Below are 16,559 nucleotides of genomic sequence, written 5' to 3'. Positions count from 1 at the left end.
TTAGGCTCCATGTCCATAAAGTAGCGAATGCGCGATTGACTTTTTCAGTCAGTCACGCATGGCGCAATTGGGTGCTGAATTTAGGAGAAATTATGTTTTGCGCTCGACCACACCTCCTGTATTGCAGGCGCATCGCCACCTAATATGTCGGAAGTTAACAAGTGAGAAATGTGCATTTTTACTTTTTTGACCCGACCCACCCGCAATATTTAGAAAAAACTATTAGGCCTACCCAAATCCGCCCGACCCGCGGGTAAACCCGCGGATATCCGCGGGTAATGGGCTGAACCGCGCATCACTACCGCAAGGGTAATCAATCGACAAGACCAACCTAAATCTGAACAAAGAGCAAGAAATGAGGGACCAACACCAGATTTAAATGATTTCAAGTGCATTCATTTATTTTTTGCTATAAAAGATTTTTTCTAAATTTACATTTACATAAAATTACATAGGTTTATAATACATGAATGGAAGACACTTGGATCAGATCAAAGAAAAACAAACATTCATTTAAAAAAGCAGGACAGAAAAAAAAACTAACATAAAATCTTTTCCATGTTGAAACATCAACAGACAAGAATGTAACCAGTTTTTTGGGATAACGGAAACCATACTACATAAAACAAGACATGTTTTGACCCAAACACATACATAAAATATAGCTTTAAATAAAACAAAGTGTCATGGAGGGAGAATAAATTGAATATATAGTCCAAAGTAACAATGTGCAAAATACTCATGATGTGCATCCTTCTACAAATGCACTGACTTAACTTGGATAAATAAGAAAGCCCTTCGCAATAGACAAGATTAAAAGGGATATTATGCTAGCTTGTTAGAATGTATTCTAAATACTTTTTAGTGTACCACCATGTTTTCATTCTAACCAGAATAATTCTGGCCTTAACAGCCTTAATACAGTGTTTTATTAGTAACATCAAAGCAAGCAGGCCCAATATTTTCAATATATTACCTTCATATACTGTATGTACATAAACATAATGCTTATTTATTTTGAACGAGCAATGATTTCAAATCAAGAGTGCTTCACTCACTCCTCTGTATGCCAGTTTCTCCATCTTTTCTTCCTTTTCTTTCCTTCCTCAAAAGGTCATGGGTTCAAGGTTAAAGGTGAGTGACGGTTGAGTTCAAAATCTCGGCCACACACTTGGACTGGGACACTTTGGAGAGGTCTCGCTGTAAAACACAAAGCAAAATGTTTCCTTAAATACTAATACCAACTAAGCTGTAATATAATGTCTGAGAATTTAATGTAATCTGAACTTTTACAGTGTGAAACACCGCTTGTAGGTGAAGAAATTAACTGCAATCTCAGACCCAACAAGTCCAAACAAAATGATAATTAAAAAAAATGTAAAAATGGGTACCAGCTGAGGGTTGTCTGTGATGGACTGGTGTCCCATGTAGGGGGGGATGTAGTCTACAACTCTCATCCGCTTAGCACCACAGAAACCAGACATAAGCACCAGCCCTTTTAGCCTCAATGGCTAGGAAAGGATTAACTTAATAGCCATGCAGTCAGTATTACGGCTAACGATGTGTTAAACTGCCATGGCCCATTAAAATGGAGTAAGTGCAGCCTCATGAGCAACCAGTATTCATTGGGTGCCTCTCAACATGCCTCCTCGATCCTCGATGCTTGATCCTCGAGGGGCATTCCCACTGATCTATAACTAACACTGGATAGACTATCCCATTGTTTCCCCCCCATCATTCTCTATGTAGATCAGTGAGGATCGAGGCCCGAGGAGCGGGGGAGGACGTATAAACGCTGCATGAGAGGCACCTATAGAGACAGGGAGGGAACATAAACAGTGGTCATCCAAGGAGTTAGATCAAACACATCACAGAAGGGACGATCACAGGTTAGTCGTCTACAGGTTAGTCATTTCAGCCCACAGAAAGGTGATTCACTGAGAGAGGAGAGGTAGAAGAGAGCAGCAACACACAGCCCATCTCTGAACATAAAGCAGTGGCTAAACTAGCACACACACACCCTGACGATAACATCAAGACAAATGACTGGGGAAACAGCATACATGGAGAACTTCTCAGTGAGAAGGTAATGATCTAGAGGGTATTCCACATATGCAGTTTAGTGACCAAGTGAGCCATAAAACCACCAAAAAAGAGCCACGGGACTTCATTAATTTTGCTGGGAGGAGATCATAGTGATCTTCTATCAAGTGGTTCACCTCTTATTCTGAGCTAATTTGAACACAGCCAGTAAACCACATACTGGAACAGACTCCAGAAGTTTTGATATTTTTGTCTGACCATTACGCATGAGGCTGAGTGAGTCAAGATGTGGATAAGATTATGCTTTTAAAAAAAAAAAATCTCTATGCTATAGTCCAACAAACCTGGATTTGCCGGACTCACCACTGGTCCATTCCTTCTACAACAAATAAGAGTAAAAAATGTGTTTAGGACAATGGACTCCCACTACAGCACTCTGTATGAGTACGGAAAAAGAAGGGTCTATGAACCTGACTTTTATCTTGCTTGGCGCACTTACACACATTGAATGTTCAGCAGTCAATGCTTATATTAGTTTTCTATATTACATCAGACCAGAGATGCGTTCAAATTCACAAACATAGGTGAACATCTGCCAATGAACAGTTTTCTTCAGTTTCTTTGGACACTCAAACAGTCTGAGGAGCTAGTTCTTTGCAAACACAAAGGGGCACTGGACGAAGGGATACCATTGAAATGCTTACACAAAATCATTCAAATCTAACTGTTCAAAGAAGACATATTCGCTGCAAATGTTGGCCTCTGTTCAAAGAATTCCAACGCTCCTCAGGTAAGGCTATGTGTTGCTGCACGGAACAGATATGATATCTGAAGACAAACAAGGAAACACAAATAATAAGAGGAAAAGGAGCCTCATGATTACAGAGGGAAAAGAATGACCAAATTACCGCAAACTCAGAATAGGTGCTGGCGACAGAGTTAATGCTGGCGTTAGGCTGAGGGCTAACTGACTTGCCCAGCGACGCACCACTGACGGCTGGGGGAGGGCACAGGTTCTCCTTGTTGCGCTCCATCAGCCCCACACGTGGGAGTTTGCCTCTGACTGGGGTCCGAGGGGCATTAACCTGCTCCAGCACAGCCAACAAGAGAGGAGGGAGAGCAAGTTAACATGTGATCAGGAGTGGAAACACATTTTTAAAAAGACAAACAATTGTTGTATGGAAATCCATGTGTATTAAGGTCATCATTTGGATTAGAGGTTAATATGAAACTACTTCTGCTGTATGAAGATGTAACTGTTAATGCAGTGTTAAGTGTATAACTTCATGTTAATTCCAGAAGCACCAAAGACCCATTCTTGTGCCTGCAATGGTGTGTCTGTATTGTATGTCTGTGTGTGTGTGTGTGTGTGTGTGTGTGTGTGTGTGTGACTGAATGAATGAGTGTGTGCTGACCTTGCTGACAGACATAGGAGGCCGAGCCACCGGCGAGTGGCAGACTGTGCCCCCGAAAACGGAGCGGGTGCTGTTTGATGTACCAGCAGACAGAGTGGACGTTGCATTAAGCTGAACGCACACACAAACACACACCAAAACAAAACCCTGATTAGTAGTGCCTTCACCCAACACCATCTGCCAAAGCCAAGTGCTAAAGTTTTTCAGCCTTGTTAAAAAAATATCCCAAACCCATCCATCCACATGTACTGTATATAATATCCAGATCCCTGGTTGTGGTTACCTTGCGTGCTTTGCCAGGGGTGGCGGTTGACCCCAGGAACCTGCGTTTGCACGGCGAACGGACCGAGGTGCCGTACAACATGTCCTCCTCTATCTGCTTGCTCTTCTTCAGATGCTGTGAAGTCAACTGATATTAGTGAACAGCACGCACAGGGTAGACAAACCTAGATCTGTGAAATCACAAGCATAGAAGCTCAGACATGCACACACACACACACACACACACACACACACACACACACACACACACACACACACACACACACACACACACACACACACACACACACACACACACACACACACACACACACACACACACACACACACACACACACACACACACACACACACACACACAAAGAGTCCTACCCTCTCTTGTTTCTCTCTCTCCTTGTCCAGCCTGTAGAGCTCCCACTGTTCGGACACATACTGCATGAACTTCTGGCCCTTGACCAGGAACTCACAGCCCTGCTCTTGCTCCCACTGATCAATTTGGGCCTTCAGTTTCTTCTCCAGCTGGACACACACACAAACACAGTTGCATATGAAGTTCTAATGGCAACTTGTTTGGGGATACACTTGATAAACAGACAGTTGAATGCCACTTTTCTAAATAAAGCCAGAGACTTGCTTGATTTGGATAGAAAGAACAGGATGTGTCAATATAAGTTTGCATACTTATCAATACGGTCATTATAACTTAGTTAAGGCATGCAATCAGATCTCTACCTTGGGAAGACTCTTCTGTAAATCAGAGCGTTGTTTCTCCTCCTTCAGCAGATTTCCGCCACGATTGGTGAACCGTGAGGGATCAGTTGCCTTTTTCTAATCGGTGCAGAACAATAAAAACTCTATTGGCCATGGCATAAAATACAGTTGCTAAAAATACACAAACAAGGAACACAATAAGAACACCAAGCACAACAAATAAGAACTCCTTCTTCTAACCTCTAAATCTAAGAAAAGTCTCCAGCTCTCTTCCCATCTGTTAGTGCCCTCAAACAGCTCCTTGTGGCTCTCGTAGTGCCGTCTCAGAAGCACTATCTCCGTGTCATGGCAACTCAGAAGCTCCTCAGTGAAGTCATCTGCAACGAGAAGATGAGCACAGCTTAAAGCCTACCTTACACTGACAAGATTTGGGAAAGACTCTTGAAAGATTGTAGTCTTTTAACTAATGTCCCTCATTCAAGCTTTACTCAAAAGACTACAATCTTTCAAGAATCTTTCCCAAATCTTGTCAGTGTAAGGTATGCTTTAGACACAGGACATGACAAGGCACACTGTGACCAGCAGCTGTGGAAATCGTCTCCAGAAACAGTCTCCAGACTAAGTCCTTTCACATATAACGTAAGTTTATAGAATGAGCTCTCGTGTCTTTTCCAAATAATCTTTTGACCATTATAAATATGAGCATTTGTTCATTTCTGATTTACCATCATAGTAGGCTCCAAACTTCTGCTTCTGCTCTGTACTGTAGAAGCACTTGTCCCAGAGGACGGCGATCTCCTCACGGATGGATGTCACGACGCTACATATATTTTTCCGTTTCAGTTCCTCCATGCGGACCAACTCTTCTTGCAACTGCCAACATTAAAACAAAATTTCATCCTTGTTACCTCATCTGAAAAAAACATTTTAAACTTCAAACGTAAGACAGCCGCATTATTAGATAAGGAGTTTTGAAGATATTTCAAAATCAGGCAACTATCTGGACAGGTCAACCACTGACATACATTACTCAACAATTCTGATCGATTGACAAGCTGTGCAGACTTACGGCATCCATGTTCCTCTTCTTGGACAGGCTCATGTGAACAGACATGGCATCCCTCTCCTCCTGCGGGGTCTGCAGCCTCTCCCACAGCTGCTGGATCTTCTCCCGATAGGCCACACACACCGCCTCGTTCTCCGCCTTACGCATCTCCAGCTGCACGCAGTGTTCAGAGTCAGAAACTTACAGAGAGCTCAAATATGATCCCATCTGTACTATCGCCAGTGTGATGGCCTTAATCAAATATTATCATACACCTAATCAATTAATTATGCAGGTCTTCAGGTATACCTGGAGACCTACTCAGATCGTATTCAGTTCAACACTGTGCCCTAAATGTCTCTGGCTCAGATGAAAAGTGGCAGAACTGTCATGAAGTGTACCGTCAGAAGTTAAGTCATGTTGTAGATGTAGACACTTTACTATGCAAATTATTCATTACTAAATGTGAAATCATAAATAATAACAAACAAGTCATACCTGATGAAGCATGAGTTTCAGAGAGTTGATGTTTTCTTTGGATAGACAGAAAGCCTCTTCGTCCTCGCAAACCACATCCTTCTCAAAACTGGTCTCTGGCAGTTGATCCAGATCCTCCATGCAGAAGACTATTTGTTTCTTCAGCCCGACAAACTCGCTGTGCCTCTTTTCCTTTACAGAATAAGAATTCACAAAGTATTGACATTTTTGGACTAAAACAGGGATTTCTACAGCTGTATGAAAAAGGCTACCGCATGTTAGTTCCAATTAACATCTCTTGACAATTCAATTTTATCTCTAAGGAGTGGAATTGCCAATTCAAAGTTTCACCCCTCTCCAAAAGATCTAACAGTTCAAGTAAGAGTAAAATATAAATTTCCTTTTTTTAAAAATGTGTGTGTATTGGAAGTACACATCAATTGACTCCCTGTCAACCGTCTCATCAACAATGACAGCCGACGCACCCTCTCTGCAGACAGCTGAGCGATGTGCTGCTTGTACTTCTCCAGCTGCTCTGTGGAGGGCACCCGGTCTGGGGCGATGGGGAACGGGTTGGAGCAGAGCAGGTCACACAGGTCCTGGTCCTGGTCTGTCAGGGCCTTCAGGTGCCTCATTCGCTGGCTCTTCTCCTCTACCATCGCAGACACCCGCATGCGGATGGTCTTCTCCTGATGAAGCATCGTCTGGCTCTCATCTTCCTGCGTCTAAGAAACAGAAGATGCATTAAACTAAGGCAGTCTGGGATTCTGACAACAGCTGACAGTTAGAGAACCGTAGAGAGAAATTTGTTGAATTTGACCAAATAAAGATTTGATTGCACTACTCCTTCAAATATACTACAGTTCTAAGTCAGTGAGTGTTGCTGTTGCTTTTGTTAATGGGTCTTCCTTACATGAATCCTCTTGTTTATCGTGCATGTACATTGTGATTTTAGACATTATCTATAATATCCAATGGATAAATATGTAATGTCCATCACAGTTGTCTGCCAATATATCCAGGCATTGTCCATCATCAATATCCGCAGGAGACCATAACAAACTATACCGAACGTTTACCTCAAAAGCAGGTAACTGTAGCTCCTGGCAAAGTTTCTGCAGTTCTTTGCGGCATGTTGCAATGCTATCCATCAACCTTTGTCTCAAGCTCTCCTCCTCTGCTATCATCATATCAAGCAGCCCCTGCAAAGAAACAAGATTTAACACTAAATGGCAGTTTTGGGGATGGGATGCAGAGTTTCCATAACAGAAACTTAAAGTTTATGATGACTATTTTATATATGATGAAAGTTTGATGGTGTTTTTAAATAGAATAGGTTTTTTTAACAGAAGTAGGCCTACAGCACTTGATTGCACCTGTTGCACTTGATTGCACCTGTTGCAAGTATACAGATAGTCATCCAACTTACTTTTATGTGATTCTTGACAACATTTGTTCGCTCCAGCCGCTGGTCCTCTGGAATACCAATTTCCTCCCAGATACCTTTCAGATGACATAGTGCCTTATTGAGGCACGCCACAGATTCTGCCGCAAGAACCTCACTACCCCAAAATAGACAATGACAAAAACACATCCTTGGTTACATCCAGTAGGCTAACAAGTAAGCACCTTCCTAAGAAAGTGCATGCACACATAGGCACAAACAGAGGTCATATGTATGTCAGACATGGTTTAATGACTGCTATCGTTCAAATCTAGGTGAAGACTAATCTTAAAATAAATGTTCTGATGGCCGATGTTGTTGTTAGTTGCAACACTTAAATATCAGAAACTAGTTAACGTTATGTGTGAGTAGGCCTACATTAATCGGCCACAAAAACATACACTTGTAGGGGTTAAAACTGACCTGAGTATGTCAAGTGTCAACCGTTTATGATTTAACTATGTAAGTTAACCGTTATGATTTTGTCCGAATCTAATTGACACAAGTAACGCATGTCTAACATTAGAAAGATAATGTATTAGCGTTACAGGCTAGAAACATCCTCAATATATTTCTATAACGTTAGCTATCCTAGAAGCTACATGGACACGTTAGCCAGTAAATAAGATCTTCACTGGAGTTAGAGTTCTAACGTAAGCTTCAACATGCAAATCTTTCCAATGTCTCATATTCAGACGTGAAAGCATTCTAACCTACCTTTTCCTCATCGTAGGACGCCAGTCCAGAACTGTTTCCAAACTCGTTTTTTCAAGCAAACAACACGTTATTTTAAAAATGTATTCTCTGTAAAGTCCCTGATGTGCTTCAGGCTCTCACTCAGTCCGATTCAAATCATGCATCAAAAAAAAGTTTTGGTTTCATTGGTCAACTAGGCGGATGTGTCACCAAGTTTTTCGATTACGTCATACAACGCATGCGCAGAGATCATGTTCATATCAACGACCGTTTCTCCCATATGTTTCACACACTGTTCTACTGTGTGTACACCCAGAGTGAGAGTGTAACGCCCAGTTTTTTTAGAGAGAGAATGCATTTACACTGTGCATATTTTGATGCTGTTTCACCATCATGGTGTATGCAATGCAACACTGAATTTGGTCACTCCGATTTGTTGTAAAACAGACAGACAATTTGTTTATAAATTCACTTCATCAATGTTAATAGGTGCGTGCCGATGAATTGCATGTTTCAATGACAACTCAAGGGAAAAGGTTACCTTTATTAGTTACTGCCAAGATAAATATGCAGATACATTTACATAATCTTCCAGTGACTGTCCATTCAGTACGTGGCGTACACCCAGGCCTGAATTCCTTCAGCCTTCTCACTACTGGTCTGCAGGTGATGAATCTATAGTAGCCAGTGGCATAGGCACAGAATGAATCATTCTTGAGCAGTATCGGCACAGGTGTAGAGTTCTGTACAGCATGGGCTAGGAAGGCTGGAGAGTCCCTGAAATGTCCACTCCTCTTTTGGTCCTGGTTTGGTCAAACTCTCCCTGACTAGGAGAAATCATCCGATGCTCAGTGGTCTAGCAGTGCCTCCAGCATTCTGCCACTGTTTGTTATGGCTGTTGTCACCACAATGAACTTCAGACCTATGAGACAGAAGCAATGGTGAATGGCTTTTTAACTGACACAGAAGAGTACACTTGCCTGTGTGTGTTTTTTGTTATTGTAATATAAAGGAAGGAAATCTGAAGATTGTATGTGTGTGGGTATATGTCTGCAACACAAGCAACTGACTAATGTTTAGGATTTTGACAAGCACAATTTGACTGTATGGAAAACATGTAAATTCAAGAGTAATATATCGGGTCTAATCTTATGTGGTGTGTGTGCTGGGTCCTCGGTAGCCTACCTCTCTCCTTGCCCAGGAACCGCAGGGCTGCGATCTCAGAGTATGTGCAGCCACCCAGAAACATCACCAGGATGATCCGCTGGGCGTCAGTCTTGACCCTGGCCTCACCTCCATTGCTTCCAGCTGGAAATCAGAGCAGAAGGTATGGATGGAGCATGTGAGCGTCTCATGATCTTGATCATCATTTCTTTTCACTGGAGCATCCATGGCAGGAAACTTTACAGCAACGGTTAAACCTGAGAAACTGAGGAGCTCACCAGTGACTGCAAATTCATGGCCACTTATCATTCGAGTGACCTCTTCTAATCCTGTCCAGCCATCCCGCTCCAGTACCTGTGAAAGGCCACCAACAGTTGTCCACAATCACACACTGAACGTGATCATTTCCGTACTGTGGTCACGATGACATTACAGTACATAATCCTATGCTGACACCCACCTGCTCAATCAGTTTACAGCTGAGAGGGACATAAGCACCACTGAAGATGTAGGCCATGTCTTTGGGTACTCGCAGGTCATACTCCTCATCTGACTTTGGTACCTTGGGACATGGAGCAAGTCAATATTAATGGAAAACAATTACATCATCATATTCATAATAAATTCATGAACTAATTAGGACGTACAGCAGGAAACAGTATGATTGGTAAAAAGTTTTACATACCAGAGTCAGTCTTTTGCTCAGTGCTCGGAAATTACTTTTCTTTGCCAAAGACGAAAATGTTTCAGAGAGCTTTCCTGCATTTAAAAATAATTTTAATACAATGGAAAATGGAATGACAAATTATAGTGTGAGTGTGAGTGTGAATTTACACTGGGTTGGTCTGAATAACACAAAATAATCATGTGCAGTATAGAAATAAATATTACCTGCAGTCTTGTCATTGACCAGTTTGCCCACTTTACTTTCCATAACTGTCAGTGTCTCTCCTGGTTGCTGCTCTACCAGAATTCCCAGTTGCCGCAGATTTGCAAATGTCAGTAAGTGTTCTATACCGTAACTCTGAAAGGAGGGGGGAGGGGTATTAGAAAGAGACTCTAACAAAACAAAAATGTAAAGGAATCCTGAACTATTTGTGTTCTGAACCACTATACTCACTTGAAGGTACTGGGCCTTTAGTGACCGATAATCCTTAGGAAGCAGACCTGGAAAAAGCACCAAAAGCTTAATTGATCTGACTTCTATCCCAACATTTTTTTCTTGATACTGACAAAACTCACCATTTTCTGTTATAGACAGCAGACAAAGAAGCCTCAGACTTTCAATCATTGAAACCTACAGTAACCAAGGAAAAATAGATTGAGCTGAACATTGCATCAGTGGTTTAATAACTTGATTAGACAATAATGAATTACCGTAGATGTATTAAGTCATCATAACAGTGTGCTGCAATGTGAATGGAAACAAACATTTCAAAACACTTACCTGTCTGTTGATGTGCTCTTCGATGAAGGCAATACATTCACGGACTTCAAAACCTTCAAGTAAAGCTATGGCATAACAGGAGGAAATTAATCACACCTTATGCAAGTATGAAGAAATATGAATAATATTTAATATGCATATTCTGTCCTTACAGTGTTCTGTTTTCAAGAGCTCCTGAAAATCTTGCTTTGTTTTCTTTTTCATCATTGACTCACTGGCTCCAATATCTGTAGAAAACATCAGATAGTTGCCATCAATTTTACAAATTGTTTTGTAATTGTTTAAAAGTCCTTGAGAGATCAAAATGGGTATGATAAAAAAGAACACATTCATAATATACATCTAAACAAATTTCCACTCACTTCCATCACAAGAAAATAAAATTATTACAGATCTTTTATAGATAAAAAAATATTATAAATCTTTGAAGCAAACTCACGCAAACTAAGGAGCCGATGTTCCTGTTTCAAGCCCTTCAGCTCTTCAGAAACAAATGTCTTCATCTGTTTTATGTCCATACCACGCCGTTTCTACAAAACACACAAAGCATTTATAAGATGATTAGGTTAATCTGACTGGTGGGGTTGTAATATAACAATAAAATAATATATGGGTACACTTTATCTTGTGATATGTGAGCTATTCAGTATCCTATACTGTAACTTACATCGTATGCAGTTTGGAGGTTCCGTGCCTTCTGACTTAGAAAGCCAAACACATTGGAGAAATGCTCATTCCTGATCTCATTGAACACCTAGAGAATAAATTATGAGTTAATAGACCTGGCCATTTTCTATGAATAATTTGACTTTTTCCAAATGCAAACATGTCGCTAACCTTATCTTGCGAGTTCAGCATCACTTTAATACTTTTGTCAGAGGAAGTGACATCAGGGCCAAACTCTACACTTCCTAGAGACCAGAAACAAAGCATCATACTCATTAATGAAGAAAATCAAGACAGTTGATTTCATAATTTGTTGATATATCTACCAGTATATAATCACTCACCACATTTAATTCTGAATATGTCATCCACAAGACCTTCGTAGACAACTTGTGAGCACAAAGGAGTGACAAAGTCAACATCTGCAATAGAAAGAGAGAATGGGAAAACCAAAATGGTTGTGATCAGAGTCATTTATGAATAATACAGCATATACATCTATACAGCATACTTATAGCTCTGGAAAGAAGACCAGAGACCACTGCACATTTTTTCTGATGTCACGCTTGCTGAGTGACATTTGAATGAGTTGATTGAACTCATTCGAATGTCACTCAGCAACCGTAGAATGACATTAGAAAATTGTGCTGTGGTCTCTTCATTTCTCCCAGGACTGTGTGTGTGTGTGTGTGTGTGTGTGTGTGTGTGTGTGTGTGTGTGTGTGTGTGTGTGTGTGTATGTGCGCGTATATGATACAAGTTAAATCACAGTTACACTTGACATTACCTCTGTCAATCAGAAAAACATTTCCGATATCTGGTTTCTGAGTTTTCTGTTCCCCCTCCTCCAGCAATTCTCTCCAAGACTCATAGGCCATCTACAACAAAGACACACACAGCCACAATGTTGAAACAATGTGTGCAAATGGAAGATAATACTCTCTCACAATATCACATAACAAACTCTTTTAACTGCTTGCAATTGTACTGTAACAGCTTCGTTTAAACATATCAGGTAAACAAGTGAAACGTCTAAACAAGCTTTTGATATCAACAAAAGTCACCTTTGCACATCGGCCAATCCCATACACCTTGTTGAAGGGACCATAGAGAGAGTGCAACAGGTGCAGAGCACTTCCTGCTGTAGTCACCCATCGCTGGTCTCCTTCCTGTGAATAAAACGTGGCTGATGAGTAATACCATACTTTATCAATGATTTAGGCTCTTTTCCGAAGTTTAACGATATAAATATTCTGTTGGTTTGTGACACTACCAAAAAGTTGTCTCTGAAGAATTCTGGAAGCTCCATACTGATGATGTCATCATCCAAGGGAAGGAGATAAAAGGCCCATTCATCTGTCGTCACATCTGAACAGAAGAGGCAGGGTGTTACAATGACACGATAAATTCATATTCACACTGTATACACAGAACGCCAATAGATAGATGACTACAAATGAGAGAGTATGTAAATAACTCAACTATACAGTACATGCAGTACAGCTCCACTTGAATTACACATATACTGTACACATGCAGTGTGTGACAGTTACACTTACCGCCATAGACCCCCTGCTCTTCAAGAACTGTTTCACAAACATAAAACTAGAAATGACATAAGGACACAAAATTAGCCTCAAGAGCATAAATCAATACGGTTCCATTAAAATCACTGAGTTACTGAAGAGGAAGAACTAGTGATGTGATGTAATGCTAACAAGCCAAAGTGTTGTATTTTTCTACCTTTTGTGGGGTAAATATGATCTTGTATCTCCTAAATCTTCCTTCTGCCTTGTCTTTATTGACAATTTCTGAAAAGAATAAGATACATAGCCAGTGAAGATGAAGATGATGTGGTCCAACATAATTTAAATGTAGACAGTATTAAGGAATGCTTACCACAAACCCATTTAACAGTTTGCACTCGTGGCCGTATGAGGAAGCAGAGTCTGCAGACAACAGGAAAGCAAGACAGTGAGGTGAAGACAGAATGTGATACAGCACCACGCAGAGAAGCAGCTATGTCAGTCTGACTTATAAATGCAACACAGATGATAGGGAAAATACAGCTTACTGATCTGAAGTGCTGACGATAGGCTTGTGTTCAACTTTGTACAGCTTGTCTACTTCATGTTGCTACAAAAAGAAAAGGAGTGTAACTTTGACATCAAAAACAGTGATTGGTAAGATGTGAATGATGTCTGAAAATGCTAATTAATTGGATTCTCAATTAGCAACATAATGACGTGGTAATCTTATTTCACAACCACAAACAATCAATCTTATAAGGGAGCACAGGTGAATTATTTCAGAAAGATTGGCAAGACCTACCTTCAATGTGGTGACATTAGCAATACGATCCAAAGGGCTCATTAAATCTGCTTCAATAAACAGGTCTTTTCTGCCTGGCAGCTTTCAACAAATGGCAAGACAACAACATCAAAATGTGAAATCTATACACCATTCATTCCGTAATATCATATTCAAGGTTGGCTCCAAGGGAGGTATGCTGGTCTGTTCACAAATGGAAGAGTACCTGTTCCAGCAGGTAGATCAGCTGATCCCTCGCCAGTCTCTTGAGTAAAGAGAAGTCTGGGAGGTCAGGAGCATCTCGCCAGCCCGTGTGTGCCATTGGTTATGTGATGGGATTTAACTACGAAATGCTGCAATTGAATAATGCAATAGCTTGATGGTAAGTAGACTAACAGTGAACGTTGCAGAAATTAAATGGCAAAAATGTCAACGTTATCTTATCATTGTAAAGCAACCTTTTGCTACTGATTGCTTGTTGCTAACCTGGAGTTTATACTTAACAAGTAACTTCATAGTTGATGATTACATATGATATATTTTGTCTCCATTACCTCTAATATGATACCATCCTGATTCCTGACACAAAATGAACAGGCTAGGTTTGTTAGCTGCCTAGCTGTCTGCTTGCTAGCATCATCTGTCAGCTGTTATGTCAGGATAATAACAACGTTATAGTGTCACAATATTAAACACGTTCATGTTGATGTATGATTAACTCATGCAAGCTAGGATGAATCTTAATGGCATGCATCAGAAATGGCTATTAGTAAACAGTGATGAACACCCTACCTTCCTTCCTGGATCTCACGAACGGAGAACAAACCTTTTGCAGGGATTTGTATCCGCCCGGAAGCGTTTTCATGTAACATCTTCGTTATGCTCAGACAGTAAAGTTTTGACTAGGAAGGTTGTACATCTTTGGGTCAGTAAACATTTGGTCGTCTTGATTATCCGATTATTACTGTGTTTGTCCAAGCCTGTATTGGTTCAAAGTCACATGCGTTTTGTTTTTATACAGTAGTTGATTGACAATTCAACAAAGGTCGACTTGACTGCTGCTGTTTGACTGACGGCAGCATGAATTCAGATGCTGCAATTTTACTCGAAACTGTCAACTTTGCTGCTGACAAACATCGTAATCAACGCCGCTTAGATCCTGAAGAGACACCATATATAAATCATCCAATAGGTAGGCTACATTTCCTTTGTTATCAGTGTAATTGTATGCTGTTGTTGAGGCCAGCAGAATTTTTCGGGTAAAGTCAACTTCGACCAGGGTGAAAGTTAACTCGCTTGATCTTGCTTTGCATCCCAGCTCTGGAAATGAATTGGACACAGGTCCAATCAGGGTCAATTTTGGCCCAGAAAAAGAAGGGTTGAACATGTGGGTTGTCAGAGGCCAATTGTCCAAAACTAATGTGTGTGTGTGTGTGTGTGTGTGTGTGTGTGTGTGTGTGTGTGTGTGTGTGTGTGTGTGTGTGTAAGGTGTGGCAAGAATTTTGAGCCATGAAGGAGGGATCACAGACATTGTCGCTTTACAGGTAGGCCTATCTTCTGCATCATTTCTTCTGCTGCATATGGCTCTGATCCAACAAAGAAAACAGGAATAAGATTTCATTGCGATGTCATTAATGGTATTCTGTTTTTTTCTGGTTCAAGGCAGCTTTGCTGCATGACACAGTGGAGGACACCGACACTACTATTGAAGAATTGGAGGCCGTCTTCGGACCAACTGTTGCCAGGATTGTCCAGGAGGTAACAGACGACAAGTCTTTACCTAAACAAGAGCGAAAACGTCTGCAGGTGGAGCACGCACCTCACTGCAGCCAACAAGCTAAGCTGGTCAAACTGGCTGATAAGCTTTACAACCTTAGGGACCTCAACCGGTGTACGCCCAAAGGTGAGTAGCTGACTGTGTATAGACCCCTTCAACTATGTAAGCAATCATATCCATTCTCAAGGTATCTCCTGTGGCATGAAAAACAAAACTGAGCTAATCATAACTGGGTAATCAACAACATGGGGGGGGGGGGAGAATCACAGGGAAGGAATGTGATGTCCGCAACACTGATAAATTGCTCCCATTTAATGAAAAATGCAACGTTTCGACCCTCATCAGGCAGGAAAAAATCACAGTAACATTCCATAGAGCTCTATGCTGTAGTCTGAAATATTTTCATCACAAAGTACTGTATCTGCGTTTGTTTTGAACATTTAAACCAGAAACTTAGGGACAGATTGCAAGATTGCACCTTTGAATGTTGGTTCTAACTGGTAGCAATGTTTTACTCTCTCATTATTTCAAGGTTGGTCAGCGGAGCGGGTGCAGGAGTACTTTGAGTGGGCAGCGAAGGTAGTCAAAGGGCTCCGTGGCACCAACTCGGCTGTTGAGGATTTACTGGATCAACTATTTAGGGAGAGATCTGTTAGAATCTAATATAGCTGTGTGTGTTCTTGGTTGAATTGTTCTTGTTATACTTTAACCAATAATGGGATAATAGTTAGCCTGTGTCTTTTTGAAGGACTGAATATCAATCAACGCAATTATGTTAATTTGTGAAAGGTACACTTGTCATGCTATCATAAAGGCTGTGAATAGATCAGTCTTTACATCTTTTTGGTCATTTTTGTTGTATATGTCTACTTTTCGCTGCATTGGACAGATGACAGAAATATTTATTTTTGTATCAGAATAAATTGAGATTCTTGAAAACACGGATACTGAGTTTTGCTGTCATTTTGTATAGATTTGATATTGGATTGTAAAAGTATTAAAATGTAAATTCTTCATAATAAAAAGAGGGCCTTACAAGGAATTTACTGCACAGTAATGTAGAACTGAAATTTCATTGGTTAT

At 40.8% G+C, this 16,559-nt stretch overlaps 3 protein-coding genes across 9 annotated transcripts; 1 reads left to right on the top strand and 2 right to left on the bottom strand.

The window, feature by feature from the left end:
* Positions 1-380: 380 nt before the first annotated feature.
* Positions 381-8,268, bottom strand: prc1b (protein regulator of cytokinesis 1b). Of its 3 annotated transcripts, none has more exons than XM_062549822.1 (15): positions 8,135-8,268; positions 7,403-7,535; positions 7,053-7,175; positions 6,459-6,698; positions 5,995-6,165; positions 5,521-5,670; positions 5,177-5,324; positions 4,692-4,828; positions 4,473-4,568; positions 4,113-4,259; positions 3,742-3,855; positions 3,459-3,569; positions 2,952-3,128; positions 2,388-2,422; positions 381-1,200 (listed from the first exon to the last, which is right to left on the bottom strand). In XM_062549822.1, the coding sequence occupies exons 1-15, from the start codon at positions 8,143-8,145 to the stop codon at positions 1,152-1,154; spliced, it is 1,842 nt and encodes a 613-aa protein (XP_062405806.1). In that variant the 5' UTR covers positions 8,146-8,268; the 3' UTR covers positions 381-1,151. The 3 variants fall into 3 exon arrangements, with proteins under 3 accessions (XP_062405806.1, XP_062405808.1, XP_062405807.1); XM_062549824.1 differs by having other exon boundaries at positions 7,403-7,476; XM_062549823.1 differs by lacking the exon at positions 2,388-2,422.
* Positions 8,269-8,637: 369 nt separating this feature from the next.
* vps33b (VPS33B late endosome and lysosome associated) lies at positions 8,638-14,515 on the bottom strand. Of its 3 annotated transcripts, XM_062549287.1 has the most exons (25): positions 14,492-14,510; positions 14,254-14,346; positions 13,926-14,052; positions 13,721-13,801; positions 13,464-13,525; positions 13,289-13,338; positions 13,133-13,200; positions 12,949-12,994; positions 12,663-12,757; positions 12,454-12,558; positions 12,177-12,267; positions 11,735-11,812; positions 11,562-11,635; positions 11,392-11,478; positions 11,164-11,254; positions 10,877-10,951; positions 10,725-10,789; positions 10,520-10,574; positions 10,398-10,444; positions 10,169-10,301; positions 9,963-10,036; positions 9,738-9,839; positions 9,556-9,631; positions 9,299-9,421; positions 8,638-9,035 (listed from the first exon to the last, which is right to left on the bottom strand). In XM_062549287.1, the coding sequence occupies exons 3-25, from the start codon at positions 14,019-14,021 to the stop codon at positions 8,962-8,964; spliced, it is 1,848 nt and encodes a 615-aa protein (XP_062405271.1). In that variant the 5' UTR covers positions 14,022-14,052; positions 14,254-14,346; positions 14,492-14,510; the 3' UTR covers positions 8,638-8,961. The 3 variants fall into 3 exon arrangements, with proteins under 3 accessions (XP_062405271.1, XP_062405272.1, XP_062405270.1); XM_062549288.1 differs by lacking the exon at positions 14,254-14,346 and having other exon boundaries at positions 14,492-14,515; XM_062549286.1 differs by lacking the exon at positions 14,492-14,510 and having other exon boundaries at positions 14,254-14,462.
* Positions 14,065-16,421, top strand: hddc3 (HD domain containing 3). 3 transcript variants are annotated; one of them, XM_062549290.1, is made up of 5 exons: positions 14,065-14,081; positions 14,721-14,891; positions 15,188-15,243; positions 15,362-15,602; positions 16,009-16,421. In XM_062549290.1, exons 2-5 carry the CDS (start codon positions 14,780-14,782, stop codon positions 16,137-16,139), a joined length of 540 nt encoding a protein of 179 aa, XP_062405274.1. In that variant the 5' UTR covers positions 14,065-14,081; positions 14,721-14,779; the 3' UTR covers positions 16,140-16,421. The 3 variants fall into 3 exon arrangements, with proteins under 3 accessions (XP_062405274.1, XP_062405273.1, XP_062405275.1); XM_062549289.1 differs by lacking the exon at positions 14,065-14,081 and adding an exon at positions 14,570-14,624; XM_062549291.1 differs by lacking the exon at positions 14,065-14,081 and adding an exon at positions 14,589-14,624 and having other exon boundaries at positions 14,724-14,891.
* The last annotated feature ends 138 nt before the right edge of the window (positions 16,422-16,559 follow it).

The sequence above is a fragment of the Sardina pilchardus genome, chromosome 11 (genome assembly GCF_963854185.1).
Source record: "Sardina pilchardus chromosome 11, fSarPil1.1, whole genome shotgun sequence".
Taxonomy (NCBI): Eukaryota; Metazoa; Chordata; class Actinopteri; order Clupeiformes; family Clupeidae; genus Sardina; species Sardina pilchardus.
Note: the sequence above shows the minus strand (reverse complement) of the source record. Positions and strands in the feature narration are given on the sequence as shown.

Coding starts and splice junctions, on each gene's coding strand:
- prc1b (XM_062549822.1), bottom strand. Junction 7,176..7,402: donor TTGTCAAGAATCACATAAAA/GTAAGTTGGATG, acceptor GTTTCTTTGCAG/GGGCTGCTTGATATGATGAT. Junction 2,423..2,951: donor GCACCTATTCTGAGTTTGCG/GTAATTTGGTCA, acceptor TATTTGTTGTAG/AAGGAATGGACCAGTGGTGA.
- vps33b (XM_062549288.1), bottom strand. CDS start 14,021: ATGGCACACACGGGCTGGCGAGATGCTCCTGACCTCCCAGACTTCTCT. Junction 9,422..9,555: donor CCATGAATTTGCAGTCACTG/GTGAGCTCCTCA, acceptor TCTGATTTCCAG/CTGGAAGCAATGGAGGTGAG. Junction 9,036..9,298: donor GTTCCTGGGCAAGGAGAGAG/GTAGGCTACCGA, acceptor TCTGTCTCATAG/GTCTGAAGTTCATTGTGGTG.
- hddc3 (XM_062549290.1), top strand. CDS start 14,780: ATGAATTCAGATGCTGCAATTTTACTCGAAACTGTCAACTTTGCTGCT. Junction 14,892..15,187: donor ATATATAAATCATCCAATAG/GTAGGCTACATT, acceptor TGTGTGTGTAAG/GTGTGGCAAGAATTTTGAGC. Junction 15,603..16,008: donor CAACCGGTGTACGCCCAAAG/GTGAGTAGCTGA, acceptor CATTATTTCAAG/GTTGGTCAGCGGAGCGGGTG.